Raw genomic sequence first — 22,308 nt, 5'->3', positions numbered from 1 at the left:
TTATTATTTTTAGAGGACTGCAGGGTAGCATAGAGCATGAATAGGAGAGATTCAGAATTTGAATTTGTATTTTGAATTTGGTGTTCATAATTATTAAGATTGTGTTTTTTTCAGATGCACTGTTGAATTAGTATCCTTTTCAGAGAATTGCCAGGTTTGGTGCTGCTCAGTGTATGCATACTGCATTATGTCGTACTTCTCTTTGGTATAATTTCCAATTAGGAAATGCATAAAAGTTTTAAGTATGTTTATAGTATTATGACACTGTGTTCATTGTCAGCTTTGTGGGATCTTGATTTTGCTGAACTGCAGATAAAATATATACACCCTAGTTTAGCATCCAAGAAATTGCAGTATTTTATTTCAGTTCTTGATAAAAAAAATGTGAATTTTCAACGCAAAAATATGTAAGTTCAAAGAGGAAAAAATACATCGTACTTTGATAAAATCAACTTTAGTAGTGTAGAACAAGGCAAAAAGATGAGTGTTTTGTAGTCTTGTATCTTAGGTGATCAAATGCATTTTGAAATAGCAGAAGCTCCATTCCAAAATGAGGATTACCTTTAAAACTTTATTCACACTAGGATAGTTGAATAAAAGATTTCCCATTGCAAAAAGCTTTTTTATTGTCATTAGCTAAAATAAGAGGGCCCTAGGAAGAAAGGATTATCATATATTAAATAAAAAGTTCACCACCTTACATCTTTAATCCCATTAGAAAAGATTATTTCTATCTAACTTAATCAGCCAGAGGTCTTTATTGCCTGGAGTATTAATTGATTTAGGTCTTCATTAAGGTCCGGAGTACACATGGCTGACCAGAGGCAGCCCATTAGCGTGTTGTCAGTTATGCTTATTTACATTGACTGAAGGTAATGGTGGGTTATTTCACTGTTAGGTCAGGGGGTCACTGACTCTTTCATGCACCCTGACCTGTTAAAGGCCAGCAGTCACTCAGACATCAAACTGCTTTGGTAACAAAGATTTGGCTGATTGCGTATTGACTTCATCCTCTCCAAGAAACCATTAACATCAGCCTAAATGCCTGTGGGTGAATGGTTGAAATCTCTCTGTGAGAAATTCCCTCCAATTTTTATATTAAATCAGTTAGTCACTAGCAAGTTTTAATTAAGCCAGCAGGAAAAGTTTCATAAAGTTTCTGTAACTGCTGTTGGCCTTTAATTAAAAAAAAACAAAACAAAAAACCTCAATACATATCTGTAGGTATCCTATTACTTCTGCTTCTTTTTAAGTAGCAGTAATGATAGCCTCCTCCTGCTAATTAGCAGCTTAAGTTAGTCCTTATGTCCAATTAAGTCTGATTTTCTATTTTTTTCTTTTCCTGAGTTATATTTTATACGTGATATATTGTGTTCTTTCAGTAACTTCTAATACTTTTCGTGGGATAGAACAGTTCATAGTGGCACCAAGCATTGTTTCGGTGTTTCCTTTCCATGGTTCTGTAGATGATTTCCTAAAAAGCAAATGCAGCTTAAAAGAAAAGGTGAAATAAAGTAATGATTCACTGCTGTACCATCTTCCTTCTGTATTAGCTGTGATCTAGCTCTGTATTATGCTTAATTCCTGCAGCACAGCTACACTATGAAAAGTAGCAATTCTCAAATAAAGGTTTATAATTCCTATAGGTTAGAGTATGGATTGTTTAATACGAGGTTCTGATTGTCCACTGGATTCCCTTGATAAATTACAGTTGTACTAACTGAGCAATACAGCTACTAAACTATTATGTCACCTTAGTAAGACTTACCTTTTGTTTAACTTGCAGTGATATGCAGATAAAAGGGGAAGAAATGTGAAAAAGCATGAGTCCCCATTTATAAACTGCTTACTGCTATGGAGCTATATTGGAAATGAATTGGTAAAAGTAAGCATCTCAGCAGTACAGTTTTATTTTTGGTTTGTCACATCTTTAACAAATTTTTAGCACTGGAAATATGTGTATGGGCTACAGTGAAAATTAAATCATCAGTGTAAGATGAGACATCTAGTGTATAAATACACATCCATTATATTGTAGCTTTGTTTCTGCGCTGAGTTTACTGGATATGAGAGTCCTCTAGACTTGATACACTGTGAATCTATAGCCTGGAAGATATTCTGTTATCCTTGTAGATGCTCCAAAAAGATAAACTGTTGTAAGGTTCTAGCAGGGTTTTGCAGAACACTTTCACAACACAAGGACTAACACTGTACATTGTGACATCCCCGTTGTAAGATTTCAGTACTGTGAACAAGATATTATGATGTCTTCCCTTTTTAAAATGCTTTTTACTCTGCTAACAATTTTCTGTATCAAGCTTCAAACATTCTAGAGATAACCTCTTGAAATCTGCTAAAACAGTGTTTGTACTGGTTTGCTGCTTTGCCCCTGCTGATTGTTTATTTATGCTTGCTTTTCATGACCAAGTGACTGGAAAAGATAAGAGGAACATCCCTCCTCCTTCCCTTATCCTAAATTATGTCCCCCTGAAATAGAGTTGCTCTAAACCTGAGGTCATTTAGACCCTTTCCCCCTTCCTCCCCCCTTGCATCCACCCTCCCATAACATGGTGGGTAGCTAGGAACACTTTTTCTATTAATTGCTTCTTAAGATACAAACAAGTATGTTAGGAACAGAGGGAGGTTTTAAATTGTTTTTTAAAGAACTCTGCAAAAATCCCCCTGAATCTGAGCCAAAAGTGGTGCCAATTTTGCTCAAATCCTTCAGAGATTTTTTTTTTGACCTTGCTTATGACCAGCGGGGCTAATTGTATCAGAACTATCTAAGATACTTTAAGAAAGTGCTATCTTGGTCCGTATTTCAAAACACGAACAGATATTTTATCGTTAATTAGTATTCATATTATGTCTCAAACAATCTGTTCAAGAATAGGGGAAGTGAACTAGTTGAACAGCTCTTCTGTCTACCTAATAATTAACATGGAAAACCAGCAGCCCATCAGGAAAAAAAAAAAAAAAAAAGGAATAAATATTGCCAGTGTGTGTGTTGGGGTTTTTTTTCTGTAGAAGTATAAGCTACCTGTATTGGAGTTTTTGACTAATGCCCGGACTTCACTTTGCAGAGGTGAAAATGCATGGCTTGCTTTAAAAACAAACCTGTGCCTCTCTGAATTATATTTTCCTGAATTTGTTTCTCATCTTGTCAGTATGCCACTTGGTAGCTGGCTGGACTCCCTTGTTCAATGGCACATATTTTAAAATAGCACTGTAAAAAAAAATAAAGACCATTTGTTCCTGTAAACCAAAATATTACTTGCATATTTTTTCCCCAAATTCAGGATTATATATAGCATTATCAAAACAATATTTCGGATATTTTAAACAATTTAAATAGTTGATGGGTGTCAGTTGATACATTATGTTTCCTCTCTGCCTCCTCCCCCTCTTCAGCTGCTAATCATAGAACTTGTATGCCAAATTGTATAAGATACTCTTCCAATAGTTACATGTGTGAGTCTTTTGTGAGACACAGACACTTACGAGGACAGATTTGGAGTTGCATATGGGTCTGTCACATGGTTTGATTGCCATGTCTTCTAGGACACAGATTTCTTTTTTAATTATTCTTAATTCTGAGGAATTTTTACAGTTTATACAGTAAATTCTGCAAAATTCTTCCTAAAGATTCCTTGCACGGTCCATTTTCCCTCTCTTTACTCCTAGCAAAATGCTTCCTGTGCTGACTTCAAAGCTGCTTACGCCCACCTTACTTCCCACTTCTATACTTAGTTTTCCTTTGATATTGAATAAAATTTACTGCTTCACTGATCAGGAAATGTGCAGCCTTTCTAGAGAAGTGCAGCATAAGAGGATGAAAAGTTTTGATATTTACATTAAGATTTTATAATAAATCTTTGAGATGTCTGAATAGTAAGAATAAATGTTGCCTTTATTGGCTGCTGTTAAAAAAAAAACTAGGTCTTCAGAGTGTTGCCAGGAAGACTTCAGAAAGTCAGCCCAAAGTAACTGCATTGCAGCTCAACTTAAAGCATATATTGATGGTATATGTGGCTACCCATTTAATTCCAATTTGCAAAAGGTGAATACATCTCTTTGGTCAAGTAGTACTCTTGGGCATTTTATTTTCAGTCTGCAATTCCCTTTTACTTTCTAGTGGTTTATCATGACTTTTCTTCATACACAGTCTTCTAGGTGTTCTGCAAGTATTATTTTATAATATTTTTAATTTAGTTTACTAAAGATATTTCACATATATACTTCACTGTCTTACATATTCTTATATAAAACAAGGCTTGAGACATAGAAGTTTAAAAAAATTAGCACTGAATCAAAGATAGTGTGCATCATTACTCAAAAAAAGAAATCAAGAACCTGTTTAACGATATTGGGGCATCACTATGATCCAGCAGCTGTAACAGTCAGTAGCATCAGATATTATTGGTTTGATCTAGACACGTCCAAGTATTTCCTGTTCGGTTAAAGTTTATTGCAGGGTTGTGTTTCTGTGTTGTAGGTAAATCCCTATCAAAAGTTATCTTTAGACTGGTGTTTTTTCTCCTTTTGTGAACAAATGATGGCAAAGAACAGTACTGTTGAAGGAAACTACCTGGGAAAAAGTGCTTCCCTGCTATTCATCCTCAGAATTTTGGTTTCTTCTAGGTTGGAGATGTTCTCTACTGTGCTGGACAGATTGCCCTGGTACCTTGTACGATGCAGCTTGTTAGCGGTGGCATATGGACTGAGGCTACAGTTTCCCTCCGTCATGTTGAGCGAATTCTTCAAGCTATGAGCCAGAAGACTGCGCTCCACCACGTCATCGCAGCCAGCTGCTACGTAACTGACAGCAAGTACATTCCTATTGCTCACTACGTATGGCAGAAGAAATTAAGAGAACATAAAAAGGTAGCTGTGATATCCATTTTTTCTTTCTGAGTCGTCTTTTTTTTTCCCCTCTAAGTCTTGGCAGAATTTTCTCACTACATTTCAGAAGGGTTCATGTAAAGCTGATACAATAAGGCTTGATTGAGCTGTTATGTTCTGGCTCATAAGTGGCTGTGCACAATTGAGAAAGAAAATTGCTTAATAGAAAGATACATTCATCACTAACTTTGTCTTAATTCCCCAAAGCAGTGTGTTAAAGAACTCTTAAGGAGCAGTCAATTCCTCCGATAAAAATGTGAACAATACCTTATTTGAATTACCTCTGCCCATCTATATTTACATAATAAGAAATGGGCATTTTGCTTCAAATTTTTTTTTTTTTTAGTTGTTTGGTTGATGTTTTTCCCCCACTCTTTCTTACAAGCAAAATTGCCATGATAACTGACTTCAGCTCATTATTGCTATCCAGTTGAACTTTTAAGACCAGATCAGGGTGTGCCTGTCTATTGGTTGACCCTAGATTATCTCTAACAGCAGGGTGATTTATACTGATACCATAATAATTTCTATTATGTATGTGCAATGTTTCGTAAGTAGCCCTAGAACACCCTGCAAGCATTGAAAAGGTAATGGCCACAAACCTTGTAAATAAAATGTAACTTCTCCACAAATGAACGAAAAAGAGTAGTAACTGCATAATTGCTGTTTAATCTAATATTACATGATTATTATGGTTTCTCAGGGAAGCAAAGCATATGTCGATATTGCCATAGAAGAAGGAAAAATGCATCTGAAACTTCCATTTGCCTCCACTTTCAGTCTCTGCACTAGGTGTCCCTTAGGCGTTTACATTTTCCACCTTGATTTATTAATAAAGGGTATTCTTAAATACTGTTTAAAGAACAAGTGTATTTGATCTGGATTCAATTCAGGTTTTTAATGCCATTAAGGTTTTTTGCTGCGTGACTGGTAAGTAACATGTAGCATGACCACAAAGCCTGTATGGTTCTGTAACATGTGTGATTTAAGGGCAGATTGCTGGTGTTCACCAGTTTTTTGAAACTTTTATTTTTCTCCAGATAGAATCTTCTAGGTCTTCCACATGTAAACATACCAGCCACTGCCTATTCAGTCTTTTATTTCTTCCACATACTGTAATAACTAGGCAGTACTTTTTTAGCTCCATGAAAAAATATTGATGAGGTTGCTTGCTTCTGGTCTATTACTAGTATCTGGCCCATGTCACTCTTTGATTGTTAAAGCCGTAGCCTAAAAATGGATTGCTGCATACACATGCTTTTATGAACAGTTAGCTGCCTAAAAGTTTTCAGCATCAAGCAGTCCTATAGGATGTTCATCAATCTTATGCTATTCATATCAGCTCATACTCATCAATGGCAGTATCAGAAAGAGCGAAAAAAGTATTAGCAGATAAAGTATTATCTGCCACAACACAATTTAAACATGCTATGGAAAAAAATAAGGTATCAGTGGGAATGAGCCAGATGTTCCAATTTCCCTATAATTTCGTCAATAGGAGGTTCAGTCAGAGGAATTGAATTTTTCCTTAGGCTCTGCATACTTTTTCGATCAGTAAGTGTTTGTGCAGGCACCAAAGCACCAAAGCAGAGAAAAAGATGTATCAAATACTTCTGTTGCAAGGAACCGGAGGAAAGAATTGTCCTGCTTTAAAAATGCAATTGTCCTGTTAATGGAAATAGGGATTTTGTATTGGAGGAGAGGCACTAGCTGGCATGGCATTAGGAGAGTTGTTCCTTTACTCTTCGAGTAAGGAAAACTTAAAGTTTGAAGTTTGGAAGAATTTTGTAAAATAAGTAATACTGTTCAGCAACTTCGTTTGAATCATTATACATATTTGATGTCAGAAGTCTGTAAAGCACAAAAGGGATTGTGTAAATTGTTTATGTCACAAATAAATTGGACCTAACAGAACATAATATAGAGAGAAATGTGAGAGTTGTTCTCTGGATGTGTATATATACCACTAAAGGCTAACTTCTTAGAGCAGGGTGTGCACAGAATTGATCAAAGCTCTGTTTGACATAAGGCCACTGGGTCAGGCACTCTTACCTGGACATCAGAGGACTTGTTCACATCTTGAAAGTGACAATTGTGTTTTAGGAACTTCTTGATTTATGAAGAGAAAGATAAATTGAGCATGTTTCGGAATAGCCATATTATTTCTCTGATTACCAGAGGAGTGGCTCTAGTGAGCATTAAGGATGAGGGGGACTGTAAGAGAGGGAGAGAATAGAAACGGTAATCAGGATGGACCCCCTAGCAACTTCTACCTTGTTTCAATCACCCCCCTCTGGCTCCTTTCTTTTTCCAGCATCATTCCTTGCTTCCTACACATCTCCTTTCCACTGCTGTCATGCCGATTTCCCTCACTCCAGATGGCAGCTCAGTAACTGCACTCCAAGCACCATTCCCTGCAGCTTCATCCCCCCAGTATAACCCTGAGCATTGCCATCCTGAGCTCCAGCTACCCGCAGCCATCCAGGGTTGTGTCCTTGGAAGTGGAATCCAGGCCCTGTCCCGCTCTCTTCTTGCTTCCTGTGTCCCTTTGAGTCACAGTATCTTTGGAAGAGCCATTCAGGGTGACAGAGGAAACAGAAATCTGGAGGGATGGGAGGCTGTAGCAGAAAGTGGGGAGGGAAGGATAAGAAAGCAGCCCCACCAAGGCGGGACTCAAAAGACAAAAAGTCACTGGGATAACAGAAAAATCTTTGGATCAATGTTTTGAATGTATATGACAGATTTCCTTTGTTAAAATTAAAAGGGTGTTGTAGGAGCTGAGATCTAGAGTTAAGGAGATGAGGTAAGCATTTGAGTTCTGTAGATGAATGAGGCCGCAATGTTTTTAAGTAGTGGTTGCTGCAAAATTGAAGTAAGGTTATGGGAAGTAGTGGTTAAAATAAAAAGACAAGACAGGGTGCAGTTATAGAAGTTAAAATCTAGTTGAGGGAAGCAGTAGTTAAAAGTAAAATAAAAAAGCAAGCTGCAAAAATTGTGTAAAGACAATTATGCAAACAAGTAATCAAAATGAAAACCTAGGAAAAATAATTAGAATTAAAAATTGCAAGTGCCAGCCATCAGCAGCTTCCCCCCACCCTATTTTTAAGTTACATTCATTCCACAGTTTCTCTGTGATTCCCAGACACACTTTAGAGCATTTTGACACTCTGGAGGAGATAAATTTAGGGACCTTCTCTAACATACCTACTCGGAAATTGTCCCAGTTGTGTGGTAGAACAGTTTCTGCCTATTCCAGTAGTTAGCATTTAGAGCTTTTATATTTTTAAAGTAACAACAAGAAAAAGCTTAGAGCTTTGCTAAACTTTCTGGAAGACAAACTGACAGTTTTCCAATTAAGTCTCATGTTGTGTTTTTCTTTGCTTCACATCTTTTAATGACAGTGTCATGTAATATGATGATTTTATAAGTGGTTTTGCTAACTCATTCAGCAGAGTAATCAATAGAAAAAAATAAGCCAGATGGGTTGTAGTCCATTTGTATTGGGTGGGACAGATGGCATTATTGATAGATGGAAATATTCCAAATAATTATTGTATAATGATATAACAGTGACTGTGCCTGGAAAATTTTATTAATTCACTTTGTGTATGCACTTTATTCAGCAGGGGTTGAGATGTAGGGTTCAGGCAGTATTCCCACTGTATTTTGTTGGGAGCTGAGTCCACCCCCTACCTTCTTTTTCCCCTCCCCATGGGCTTTCCAGGCAGAACCATCCCTGTAGTTCTATGTTAGAGTATTTCAAGGGATGGATTGTACTTCTGTCTGTACAACAGACTTCACTAGACTAACTGAGATGGGCAAGATTATGATTACATTTTTTTTCTAGCTCTGAACGCCTGAGTTTTGCTTTCTTTTGTTATCCTCACCAGTACAAAGAAGAAACAAGCTGTGCTGTTTTAAGATTTTAGGCATTCCCACTTGTTTAACTGCTGTTTTTTATTCTTTTTGCATCTTGCTAATTCCCACTAAGATTTGGTATAGCTAGGCCAGTAAAATATATGAATTTTGATAAACTGCATAACAGATACAGGTTTGGGCTGTCACTATTTAAATCTGGCAGAGTACTCTTGGTTCATTTTTCCTGTGAGTTTAGAGCACATTAACTTACTTAGAGAAAATCTTGGAGGCCATTTCCTGCCTTTGAAACACAGATTTTGATAATTGTGACTGAATGACAAAAACAAGTTTCAGTTCTTCTTTTGATTTCATGGTATATACAAAACTCAGAGGCAGATTTTCCAGAACTATCTGAAATGTTATCTCTTATTTCTTTGTTATAAAAAGAAAAATGTAGAGGAAAATACTTGAGTACGTTTAGTACACCATGTTTTGTTACCAATAAGAAGTTTGGGATTGCAAATATCTGTAAGTGAACCGGAAATATTGGTGAAAGGAGATTTTGAAACAGAGGAAGCAGTATATTTTATTAAGATTAGAAGACAGGGTTGCATAGAGAGATAGCATTTAATGTAATAACAAGATGTAGTAATAGTTCTAAGGCCATTAGCTTATAAATTTTGTTTCAGCAATTCTTTTTATACATACTATGTTTTTCTTCTGATTATGCTCAATACCACTCTGAGTTATTTTATTAGGCAGGTGCCACTGTATTTTACATCCTCAGTAATGAAGAATCTACCTGGTGAAATATTTCCTATGACGTGAAAAAAATATCTGTCTTTTAGCTTTTATAAGAGTTTGCATTTGCATGTTAGTTTTCTGGTCATCTCCCTCCAAGTGTACCAAAAACTTTAGAAATTCTCCATCCCACCTTCTTCTGGCAGAAGCTTTCTTTTTTTATGGTAAGCATTGAGAATGAGTGGCTGCGATCCCACGATTGTTTCCAAGCGAGCAGAGTGCTACAGTTGACTTGTATTCTGTCAGAAATGCCTGTCGGGTTGTTGACAATGTGTGTCTTAATGGCATGTAATACAGAAGCAATGGGCAAAAAGATTCACAACATTTTAACTGACCTATATTGTGAATGGGTCCTTATTTAATCCTAAATTTAAATCTTTTGGGCCAGATTTATAAACTGGTTAGATGTCAAAAGATATAAATGAGCCTGAAGTAGAATTTTTTTTAAAAACTATCTAAGAGCAGTCATCTAGGAGCAGTGGGCCCATGCTAGGGAGCCCTGCATCATACCACCTGCGAGACACTTGTAAATACCATTGGTGCTACCCTGTGTCTTTCCACTTTGACTGCCGAATAATGGAGAGGTCCCAAAGTTAGAAACAAATTAAATCCTGAGCCAGAAGCTGTCTAACTACATGCAGTGTTTTTTCCAGAGTAATTATTATGTTTTCATGGCAGTCATTTAGAATGGCATCATGCATCTGTAACACAGCAGTCTGTTGCATTGTTCAGACATGCCTGTAGTATTTGAAGTATACAAACTGTCATGAATTTAAATAAAATTCATCCATTCTCTGACACTTTACCCTAAGTGGAACAGAAGCAGTTTAGGTTCAAATAGTAGAAGTTTTTTCTTCCTGCAAATGATTGGACAGATGTTTAAGATCCTCTTTACTTATGGAGAAAATTGCCGTAAAACTTAAAAGGAATATAACACACACACATACACACCTCTGATTTCTGTGAGAGCATACGTACTCTTTCCTCCATCCTGAACAGATGTCTGTAAATCTGTAATATTCAGGTACACATTTTTGTATATTTTATTTTATGTATTTTTTATACAGTTGTTAGTTTTTCAAGTAGTATTTTTAATTCTGTATCCTATAGATAATAGTGTTAGTAATACTAATAGTGTCCACCCTCAGCAAGTACGCCAATGATACAAAGCTGGGAGGAGTGGCTGACACTCAGGAACACTGCACTGCCATCCAGCGAGACCTGGACAGGCTGGAAAGCTGGGCAGGGAGAAACCAAATGAGGTTTAATAAAAGCAAGTGTAGAGTCTTGCACCTGGGAGGAATAACTGCATGTATTAGTACAGGTTGGGGGATAAGCTGCTGGAGAATTGCTCTGCAGAGAAGGACCTGGGGTTTCTGGTAGATGACAGGATGGCCATGAGCCAGCAGTGTGCACTGGTGGCTAAGAGGGACAGTGGGATCCTGGGGTGCATCAACTGGAGTGTGTCCAGCAGGTCAAAGGAGGTGATCCTCCCCCTCTACTCTGCCCTGGTCAGGCCCCATCTGGAATATTGTGTCCAGTTCTAACAGGGATCTCCTGGAGAGAGCCCAGTGGAGGGCTACAAAGATGATTAAAGGACTGGAGCATCTCCCCTACGAGGATAGGCTGAGTGAGCTGGGGCTGTTCAGCCTTGACAAAAGAAGGTTAAGAGGGGATCTTATTAATGTGTATAAATATCTCAAGTGTGGGACACAGGAGGAAATGGCCAGCCTCTTTTCAATGGTCTGTGGAGACAGGACAAGGGGCAATGGCTTCAAGTTGGAGCACAGGAAGTTCCGCACCAACATGCGGAAGAACTTTTTCACAGTGAGGGTCACAAAGCCCTTGGACAGGTTGCCCAGGGAGGTTGTGGAGTCTCCATCTCGGGAGATATTCAAGACCCTTCTGGATGCCTATCTGTGCAATATGAGCTGGGGAGCTGCTTTGGCAGGGGAGTTGACCCAATGATCTCTTGAGGTCTCTTCCAACCCCTACGATTCTGTGATTCTGTGATTCTGCAACTGTTCTTCTTTTACCAGTACCTTGAACAGACTAGTTGAAATGTGAGGAGTAAAAGTAAATTAGTACTGTAAAAGAACCCTGAAGTAAAATATCTTTTAGGTTAATTAATGTAATTGTTAGTAATACCAGAAGAAAACTAAATGTTTTTGAGAAACATAGCCACCAGCCAACACCTACAGCTTTCAAAAATTCAGTGGGTAGAAAATACATGTTTCTGTTTCCTTCTTTTTTTTTTGTCTTATCAGTTTTGTAACATTTATTTTGTTACCAGATACTACTTTGAATGTTCCACAGTTTGATATATTAAACCATGCTTCTTTTATGGCCCATGCTAAGAACACACAGTGCATTCAAATAGCTCAGTGGTAGTGGATCTTTCATCTTATGCCTAGCATGTTTCATTTCCCCTGTGTTCAGATTAAACAAAGCTTTTGTATTCATTTGAAGCAACTGTAATGAGAATATTTAACACAAGTCAAATGCAGATAGTGGAGCTCCAGAGGTCCTTGAAAATAGCCTACCTTTTGACACTGGGCCATGATGGGAGGTGAAAGGGTGGCCCACTTTCACTTTTTTAAAAGGAAGATTATGATATTCCATTTGTAACATTAGTGGAGCCTTAATGAATTTTAAAAAAGGAATATAGTCATCAAAAAGAACAATGAAACAGTCTACATGGTTTTAACTAAAGCCATCACTAGAAATTGAATATAAATATATACATAAAAAATCATACATGATTCCAGAATGTTCTTAACAGTATACACAAATTTAATCTGTAGGATGTAAACATGAAATATGAACAGTAGAAAATAAGGAAGGAGAGCATTTCTTGTGTGAATGTTTGTGTAGACAGATACAGATACAATCAAATCCTCAGCTGGTATAAGTCAGCATAACTCTCTGTTTTCCATGAACTGATTTACACTAGCTCATTTGCCATTTGCAGGTAATATACACATGCATTCGAATGTTGTTTTTCAGTTAGACACAGTGAAGAAATGCATGTCAAGTTATTCAGGGTAGTAAACACCCTAGTTCATCCAGGCTGACTGATTTTCCCCTGCAGCAGTTCCCTTATAAGAGTTTTTTGAGTGATTCTTCATCTCCTTTGCTGAAAATATTAATTCTGTTTTGAGCCTGTCACTTTGGTGCTAAGCAAGAGGGCATATTTGCATCCTCTGTTTGCTTAGGCCAGAACCTCCGGTCAGAAGTCTTATGTGTGATGACTGTGAAAGCCATTAACCGGATTTCAACCCCAAGGCAAGTACCTGTTGTCCGTGCTTCTTTATAAAGGGGGGAATGCCATTTCATTTGAAAAGCAATCAAGGTCCTACTTTCACTCAGGAAACTTCCCTATAAAACTGTACCCCTGATTATGGGCAGGGCATTTTAAATCCCCACAATAAAGGATGGAGTTTCAGAAATATCATCACCTTCAAAGTTCTTTTGTTCTCCTTTGGATAAATTAATCCTGTTGATCAGGACTGAAAGAGCTAGATTACCACTCCAACCTACATAGACAGTTTTATTAACAACTGATCCTTCCTAAAACTCTATCAGGTTAATCTCTTTCAGACATCCTAAATGTTTCTTCCAAGTTAATGCATCCAGCAAGTAGTTTGACGTTTAGTACTAAGTAGCTCTTCTAGATCTTTTCCAAGGAGGATATTTTAACTTGTCTCTTCATTGTGAGCTCAATAAAAATTAGAAAACTCAGATCTCAGAAACTAGTCAAATTTAATACAGAAAGTCCTCCCCTTAAATCTTTGGGCAATATTCTCTTAATCATAGTTATGCAGGACCTGTAAAAGCACTCCTGTTGCAGGAAGGAGCTTAGCTATTGATTAGTATACTGGGTCTGGCTGGAATGGAGTTAACCTTCTTCATAGCAGCCCCTGTGGTGCTGTGTTGGGGATTTGAGGTTAAAGCAGTGCTGCTAACAGCCTGATGTTGCATAGTTCCAGATTTCTGTTTTTCCCACTCAGCAACACCAGCAGGTAGACTGGGCAAGAGGTGGCCAAAGGCATATCCCATGCCATATAACATCATTCTCAGCAATAAGCACTGGGGAGTTTTCTCTTCCAAGGTGTGTATCCCTCAGAGGCTGGCTGGGCATTGATCTGGCAGTGGGAGGTAGAGATTGATTGCCTTTGCATCACTAGTTTTATTCTCTTCACTTATTAAAATGCCTTTATTTCAACCCAAGATTTTCTCATTTTTGCTCTTCCTGTTGTCTTTCCCATCCTGCCAGGACTGGAGGGGTGAGTGAGTGACTGTAGGGTGCTTAGCTCCTTGCTGGGCTCAACGCTATGAATTGATTTCCACTGAAGGAAAACTCCACAATTAACTAGGAAAATTCATATCTGGCCTTCTTCCTCATTAAGCTCCAGTCAAAATTAGGGCTCAAAATATCATCTCTTCCTTTTGAAACTGTGCAAGAATCTTACCTATACTCAGATACAGTTATGGTCTTCTACCACCAAAGGCTTGAAAGAAAAAAAAAATAAAGAAATTAACTCAGGAAAATACCTTCTTTCTTCCAGTAGAAGTACTTCTTTACTAGTGTATCGTACAATCCATGTGATTCTAGTGAATTTCAGTACTTGATTGTCCTGATCTCTGCTTCTGTGTGCTGGTCATTATAATAATTTCATTTCCTCCTCCTCAGGCTGTACACACAGGCTTCAAAATTAATAATAGATCTTCAATTTCCTTAGTCATAAAAGTCAAGAAAGAAAAGTTATTTATCCTTTTCTGTGCTCCACTTTCACGTATGACAGCGTGAAACTGAGCAAATATTATTTTGAAACGCCTTTAGATTTTTGCATAGCAAAAATGAGATGTGCTAACTGGTCAATGCCCAGTGACATGCATGCCATCTTATCAGTGAACAATCACTTTCAGCTTCATCTCTGTATTTATTCAGTTTCATGGACAAAAAAATATAAATGCTTCCAGCTGATATGTTACATGTGTATAGTCCTCATCAATCCTTTCATTGTAACTCAGTGAACACAGCTGGTAACACTTGAAATCCAACTTTGATTTTCTTTTGGACATTATTCAGGTCTTTGTGCATCTCCCTTAAAAGGACCTTTGAGCAAACATCCTGGTCATCTCCTGTAGATGACAAATATTTTTGCATATTTCTCACTGAAGAAACAAGTGAGTCTAAAAGAGGAAAATGTGACTGTTAACTGATGAAAATACTAATTGTCAATCATTTCACGTAAAGTCAGTAATTTTTGGTAAAGTCTTGTCATAGTTTGTCAAATGAATGTCTGTGTGGAGTTGCAGATATCTGTACAGTAATGCATAGTCTCATAGTCTCTCAATGTTTTGCAGAATTATGTGGGGGAGATGTATAGGTATACATATAGATTTCTCTCTTTCCCTCCCTCCTCGTATACATATTTATGCATATAGATAAATATACATCGCATACATATCCATGAATACATATTTGCTTTTTTACCTCAGTATAACAACTTCTAACAGCCATATATATTAATACACATCACTGAAAAGCCATTTATTGAAAATTTTCCTTTCTGTTCTTCTGTATATGGACTCACCTGCCTTCAGAATAGTATATATTTCAGTAGCAGTCTGAGTGCCGTATCGTCATCGGCAGGAGAACAAGTTTGCTTCCCATATGTGTTATTCCAATGACTGCTGAGAACAGTTATGTGTTTAACTCAAACTTGGCTTATAATTTTTAGGTTATTGTCAAATTCCTCTGGTGAGTGGATACAGCAGGTCTGGCTGGCACAGGGTTAACTTTCTTCACAGCAGCCCCTATAGCACTGCATTTTGGATTTAGACTAACACCATGTTTATAGCAGACCAATGTTGTCTGTTGCACAACATCAAGGGTTTCTCTTTTTCCAACTTTGCCCACACCCAACAAGCAGGCTGGGGTTCAGCAAGAAGAAGGGAGGGGACATAGCTGAGACAGCTGACCTAAATGGACCAGAGAGGTATTATATACCTTATAAATTCATGCTTGACAATAAAAACTGGAGGATGGATGAGTTCTTTCTTAAGTAGTCATCACCTGGGCATCAGTCTGCTGATGGGAGGTGGTGAGTCTCTGCCTATATTTTTTTCCCTTTCCTTCCATTATTAAACTGCCTTTATCTTCACCCATGTCTTTTTCTCACTTTTTCCTTCCTGAGTGAACCAGCAAGACAAATTTTCCCTCCCTCTCTTTTTCCCCTACCCTGCTGTGGGGCGTGTGAGCAAGTGACCTGGGGAGGGGATCTTGCCAGCAGACCAGCGCCACCCATTACTACCTGAATTGCATCACCTGGGTTTGACTCCTGTAATACTGAACTGAGGGAAAACCTGTCCTACAAAATCACAAGTTCCAAACTGTATGTAGGACACCATTGACCAACAGAAAAGAGCATTGCACAGTCCTGATAGTCCTGCTACATTCCATTTAACCAATCTTGCTTTGCAGTCACACCACATTAAAAAATTAAAATAACTGACTGCACTGCTGAAAAGAAACATTTGCCCCCAAAATACTTGCATACGTAAGATGAAGGAATGTAAATGTTAGTATTTTCCACTAAAAATCTTTGTTTATTCAAAAGTGCTCATTCAAAACAATATGTGATTGCACATCTATAGATCATGTTACTAATGAGGGTGGTTGCCTCAATGAGGGAGAGCCTGGCAATTAATAGAAATTTAATTGCACCACCAGAATTTACAAATTGCTTTTCTTCTGCCTCCAGCAGCATCACGATTTTCTCCCTTGCATACTGCAAAATTTAATTACAGGTTTAACAACAGTAGCTAATGGTGCTGTATGTGTACAGGTGAACAGGTAAACAGGCAATCGTAGCTGGAATATGTGAGGTAAAAGCTGACATTTGGGTTGAAAATTAGTTCCAGAGCTCAAGGTCAAAGTTCAGAAGGAAAGTACACTTTCAAAGAAAAAAATCTTTGCAATCAGTATCTGAAATTCAAATTCTAAATCATAAAATCAGTTATCCTTAATGCCCACAAAGTAGATCTTGACCATTAACTTCTCTCGTTTTCTGTCCCATTTGGGTACACACTCTCCAATGAATTTCAAGTGGAATCTTTCCATCTTGAACATCCTTAATTCAGTTCAACTCTCTTTCCTAAGTGCTTATTTTTGACACTACACATGAAGAATAAAACCCTCAGAGTGACAGTCTGTGATCATGTTTCATGTGGCAGACTTCATTTGCTTTCAGTTTATATTGCTATCAATTTATGACTTTGTTCCTTAAATAGTTATCTTTTTTCCACATTGTAAATGATATATTGAATGATGTATGTTTGAGAGGTATTTCAAGGATTCTTAACTTCAGTCATTAACTGGTTATCTCTTGGCTCAGGGAATCTTTAGTTTGTTCAGAGAAAGTTAATATTTTTAAAGCAAATAAAACAGCTTTTCAGTATGTAATTATTTTCTTATCAATTTTAGATTTTCATGCCCTTTTGAGCATCTAGCACGCAGTCCTTGAATTTACATTTAGCTCCACAGGAACTGCTTTAAATATTATTATTACGAAGGAAGAAATCAAAAATCAAAGTGAATATTTAGTAGAACGGTGAGGTATAGGAAGGTGCAATTGCAGGAACAGCAGCCCGCATTATCGCATAGAACTAACTCACAGCTTGACAGAAAGTCCCCGCTGGGGAGGAAATGTAGGGGAACTGGCAGAATTTCCCTACATCTGCTCCCTACTGCTAATAAGCTTTAACCTGTTCCGGGTTTATTATGCTTACTGTTTAGATATTTTGCTCCCAAAATTATATCTGTAACCGTGAGAACACATAAAAGGGAGCACGACAGGTAGGGCTGTTTAAAAATTTAAAACTATCAGCAAGGGATATTAAAGGCCGTAATGAGGAAGATGGTTGCCGTCTCAGTGTGGGTTTTTAGAGTTCAGGCGCTGTGGCTGTGTGTGAGGAGTGGGTAAAACACATTTCAGAGCTTGAGTAGCTCGTACAGCCAGAAGGCACCATGAGATCATTTTAGTTTGACCTGTATATCACAGACCATTACATTTCATCTAGAAATCCCTATTTTGAACCCTGTGAGTATACTTAGACTAAAATATATCAGACCTTAAGAGTTTAAAATACTTTATGCCACAGGATGAGAACCAAGAGGCTGAGTTCCCATGCAGCAGGAAGGGTGTATGTCAGGTTGGTAAGTACACATGGCAGCAAGACTGCTTCTGCAGAATAAGCCAGACAACCAAAGGCTTGTATACACTTAACAAAAGTGAAAATCCCTTCCTGGCCCCACTGACTTAAGGAAGAAGCACAGGGACTCATATTGTATCAAAGCACATTACTGAAATCGTCTGCTAAAGCCATAAACTGTTCCTTTGTAATAACAACAACAACAAATCAAAGCAAGCAAACAAAGAAAACCAAAATGAAAACACCCCCCTCCCCTCAAAATAACCCTAAAATAAACCAACCAGAATAAATAAAAGTTAGATTTAATCTGTCTCATTGTCTATCAGTGGGAGTAATTAAACGCCCAGCAAGAGGGAAAATCTTCTCCTTCAAGCATATAAATTTTTAAAGCTAATATTAATTGTCTAATTCTGAATTTTGGCTTTATTCCCCTTTGACAGGCATGCTGACAGTCCTGTGCTTCTCAGAGTCTCAGTCCAAACAGATTCATTGTAGTCCTTTTAACATGCTTTCTTCCAAATGATCAGTGCTATAGCTGAGGTTCATAACTATCTAAAAATGGTACTGATATTATCACACATTTCCCATAACTGATTATCCAACATTTTTCTTTTACTCTGATGGTGGCATAATTGTCACATACTGTTATGTATTTTGAAGACAGATTGACATATACAAAATTCAGTGGGTAGTTCAAAACTATTAGGTCCACGGGGCTACTGAAAATGTGCTTTAGATAATGGGATCGAGCAAGATTGTGATACATACCTGATAAATCAAGAAAAAATGGAAGTCTCAGCCTTAAATAGAAGACTCTTCTCTGCATGCAGAAGTCTGCGTCTTTCTTCTCACCAGGCCAGTTTGCATTTTTAAATTTTTCTTTCAGTTTATGCTAACAAGTAATTATTTGAGCTGACTTTTCAAGGAAACTTCCAAGTTGTTAAGTCCAGAAAGCAGAGGTGTTAGCCTAGTTATTGCAGACTTTGTATACAGTCTTTCATTTATTTGTTTGTTCTAAGAGAGACTCATTCAAAGCTGACAATGTCTTTGTGGAAATGTGATACTGATTGCTCTCATTTTGATCATGTCACAGAGCTTCTCAGTTTCCAAAAGGAAAGGATGAAAACACAGAGATCCAACAACAGAAAAGAGAAACAAAATTAACAACCAAATTGCATCCTTACATTCCAAACATAATCAAAAGAGCGCTTGTAAGGTTATGTATTTAGTTTCAGTTGAGCCCTTTTGTCTGTCACACAGAAGTGAGGAAAGTTTACACCACTTCTGGGCCTCTGTTGATGATCATGGTAAAAGATAGAATTTCAAGCTGCTGAATTATTCTGTGTGAGTGCTATATAAGCTATAGATCGCATATAGTTGTTGATCTGATTTCTTCTGAACTCTATTTCTACAAGTTTCTGTTATATGCTTATCTTTTTTATATGCTTACATATACTTACAGTAGTACTATTCAGAGACCATTCATCCTGAAAGTTTTGATTCTGCAAAGACTTAAACATAGTCTTTATGCACCAAAAAGCTGTCTCAACTTATAAAATCAAATTAACACTAGATTTATTGTGGGATTTGGGCCCTAAAACTGATGTTAGTTAATTTTTGTGGTAGTTTTGTCTGACATGCTTGGTTGACTATCATAAAATTTTAGCCCATCACCTTGACAAATCCTAATAATAACCAGCAATATATTGTACGGATTTCAGATTTCCTATATTCTTACTAATACACCTTGATGTATGCTCATTTTATTCACCTGCAAATTGCCTCTCTGGGAAAAGTTAAGCTGTTGTGCTTGGCATGTTAACAGCTGACCATTTCATATCTAGAAATTAATTTTGCATCATGCTGATACATGCAGAATTTGTCACAATTATTAAGAAACAAACACAATTTGGATTTTTTTTCCAAAATTCCAGCATATGGAATTCTAATAATTATATTAAGATACTGAATTAATTTTAAATCCATTCAAATTACAAAAATTTATTAAAAGTACCCTTAGAAATAGTCCTGCCTTTAAATTTCTATACTTATATTTGTTCCCAAGGATTTCCTTTCCCTTTCACATGTTTTCTCTAGATTTTTCCTGGTTCATAAATATCAAGTAAGTGGAGGCTCAGTTTTCCAGTTGACATTGTACAAAATAGTTTCTACATGACAGAGTGGTCACTGATCTACTGTCAGCTCTTCCCAATATATTGTGGAGTAGAGAGAACTAAAATATCTGGAGAACTTCTTTCTTTTATATTAACAGTATTTATTCCATGATAAATATTCAAATTTATAAGACCTCATTTTTAATCTGCCAGTCTTGTGTTAATGTATTGTTGGCATGCAGCAAGTACTCTGTTTTATTTCAGGAAGGAAAACTAAATGTCAGACTTCCTTCTTTTTGTAAGCTTTGCAAAAGAATATTCTTAACAATTTTATTGTTATAAAACACTGTGGTATTCATTCTTTGAATTCAAGTGTGTTATAGCAGGAGTGTATGTGGCCTATTTATTAGACAAACTAGGATGTTGAAAAGGATTGCTTCTATCCTACTTTGTTTAGGAACTGACATTTTTATTCTTATGCAGTTTTCCTAGTGGAATCTTTACTTTTTAAAGTCATAAACCTATTGTTGTGAGAGACTCTAGCAAAGCTCAGGCTGGATCTCAGGAGTTTGATGCACTCTGTTTAATGCAGGCAGTGTAAAAGAAATTTTAAATGTATTATTTAAAGGCACATTAATCTTGCTGCTATGATGGTGTAATAATGCATACCATAGAAGGTTTTCATAAACTCAGCTTCTAAAAGTAACATCACAGTATCTTTCTTTTTGTTCTCCAAGTCAATTCTTTGTAGAGATGGCAATTATGCATTCATCTCTGTCTCTTATAGCCTGATTCCATATTCAGTGCTGAGATAGGTAGACCTTAGTCTTTACTCATGCAACAAAAAGAATATTTCTCATTTGGACAAATGGAGGATAGTCAAAATAAACAAATCTATATAATAAATGTTAATAGCTGAAATATGTACATTTTTCAATTAAATTGGGTTAAATGGTTAAATGCTTATACGATGTACTGAGTATAGGTTTATCCTATACTGGTTATTCCAGTGTTTTCATACAAATTTTAATATGTCTGCCTGTGATTTATTTATTTTTTAAACGAAAAAATACACTATTAATTTTTTTTAAGATTAGCACTTTTAAAACAACTTTCCATGCAAGTTGGTTTACAACCCTCACAGCCCAGCGTTTTTCTTTTAATCCCATGGCATTGGGTTCCATTTTGTTTTGTCATGCTACTGGGAATGCATTAGGCATTCACCAGTGTGAGAGTATTCTGTAGCTCTCCTGAGTATACACAATGAAACGCAAGTGAATCTTACTAAGAACTGAGGTGTGCAAAAATGCAAAGACATAGTAATACTAGGAACAAATGTGATAACTTCCTCTATCTGAAGAAAGCTCAGGAAAGCATTATGCACACAGCAGTTCAGATAACCATTTTACTTTAATGCATAGATACAGGTTAGTTACAAGTTTAAAAACCAATTGACAACATTTGCTGTCAACCTTTCTTCTACGAAAGGGCTTGTAGTTCCACCTTAACCATGTTCATAAAAGTGCTGGCTAAGGAATGTTCCTACCAGGTTACCTTTTCAGCTTCAGCCTATGCATAAAGTACAGGAAGAATTCCCATTCTTGTTTCTTCTGAACTGGATAACTGTGATGTCAGTAAATTTTCAGCCAAGCCCTTCAATCTCTTCTATTTCCAGCCAATCATCTGTATACTTTTTCAGATTTGAGTTAAGCATCAATTATGCAACCTCATTAGAGGAGTTAAAACGCATCAGACTGTCTGGGTGGCTCCAGATCCCCATTCCTGTGGCAGCTGCTTAAAAGCCGCCAAACCTGCTGCTCAGCATCATTGTGGACTGTACTAGTATAATATTAGTATAAGCAGGGACTGAAGATATATGTGCTCCTCCCACCCATAAAAAGGTCAATTCCAATTCTTTCTGTGATTCCAATTTTTTTTTCTCAGAAAAAGGTCTAGTAACCACATCACACTCCCATTTCTTCCAGCCCAATATTCTGACACCAGTACCTCTGTTCACATAGCTGAAGAAGCACTTTCAAGCTGTTCTCTGCATTCTTCTGTTTTACTGTGTTCATCATTCATCTATAAAAATCAGTCTGGAGTATCACAGATGAACATAAAACTCCCTTACAATTACATAAATACTGAAAAGGACTAGTTGTTGGAAGGGACTAGTTGGGAAAATTTAGGTCAAGAAGGATCAGTCATTTGTCTTCACCAAACACACCATTGGTATTGGCCTAAGCATAGATTTTTATGTAAGAATATAAGAATAGCCATAATGGTGTAGGCCCTGCTTAGCATTCTGACTCCAAGCAGTAGCCCTAAGCAGATGTGAATAGTAAAATCAGAAAAAGCGTACATCCGCCCCTAATTCTCTCCCAAGCTCAAACTATTGTAATTCATATTTATA

At 37.1% G+C, this 22,308-nt stretch overlaps 1 protein-coding gene across 1 annotated transcript in view; it reads left to right on the top strand.

The window, feature by feature from the left end:
- The window catches only part of DPH6 (diphthamine biosynthesis 6), a gene marked incomplete at its 3' end in the record, with an annotated part of 195,995 nt that overhangs the window by 132,673 nt on the left and 41,014 nt on the right, over positions 1-22,308 (top strand). The window contains exon 13 of the mRNA XM_084264228.1: positions 4,642-4,884. Within this exon, the coding sequence (XP_084120354.1) occupies positions 4,642-4,884 (243 nt within the window). The remainder of the gene's footprint in view (positions 1-4,641; positions 4,885-22,308) is intronic.

Source organism: Gallinula chloropus, assembly GCF_964237585.1.
Source record: "Gallinula chloropus genome assembly, chromosome: 4".
NCBI classification, from domain to species: Eukaryota; Metazoa; Chordata; class Aves; order Gruiformes; family Rallidae; genus Gallinula; species Gallinula chloropus.
Note: the sequence above shows the minus strand (reverse complement) of the source record. Positions and strands in the feature narration are given on the sequence as shown.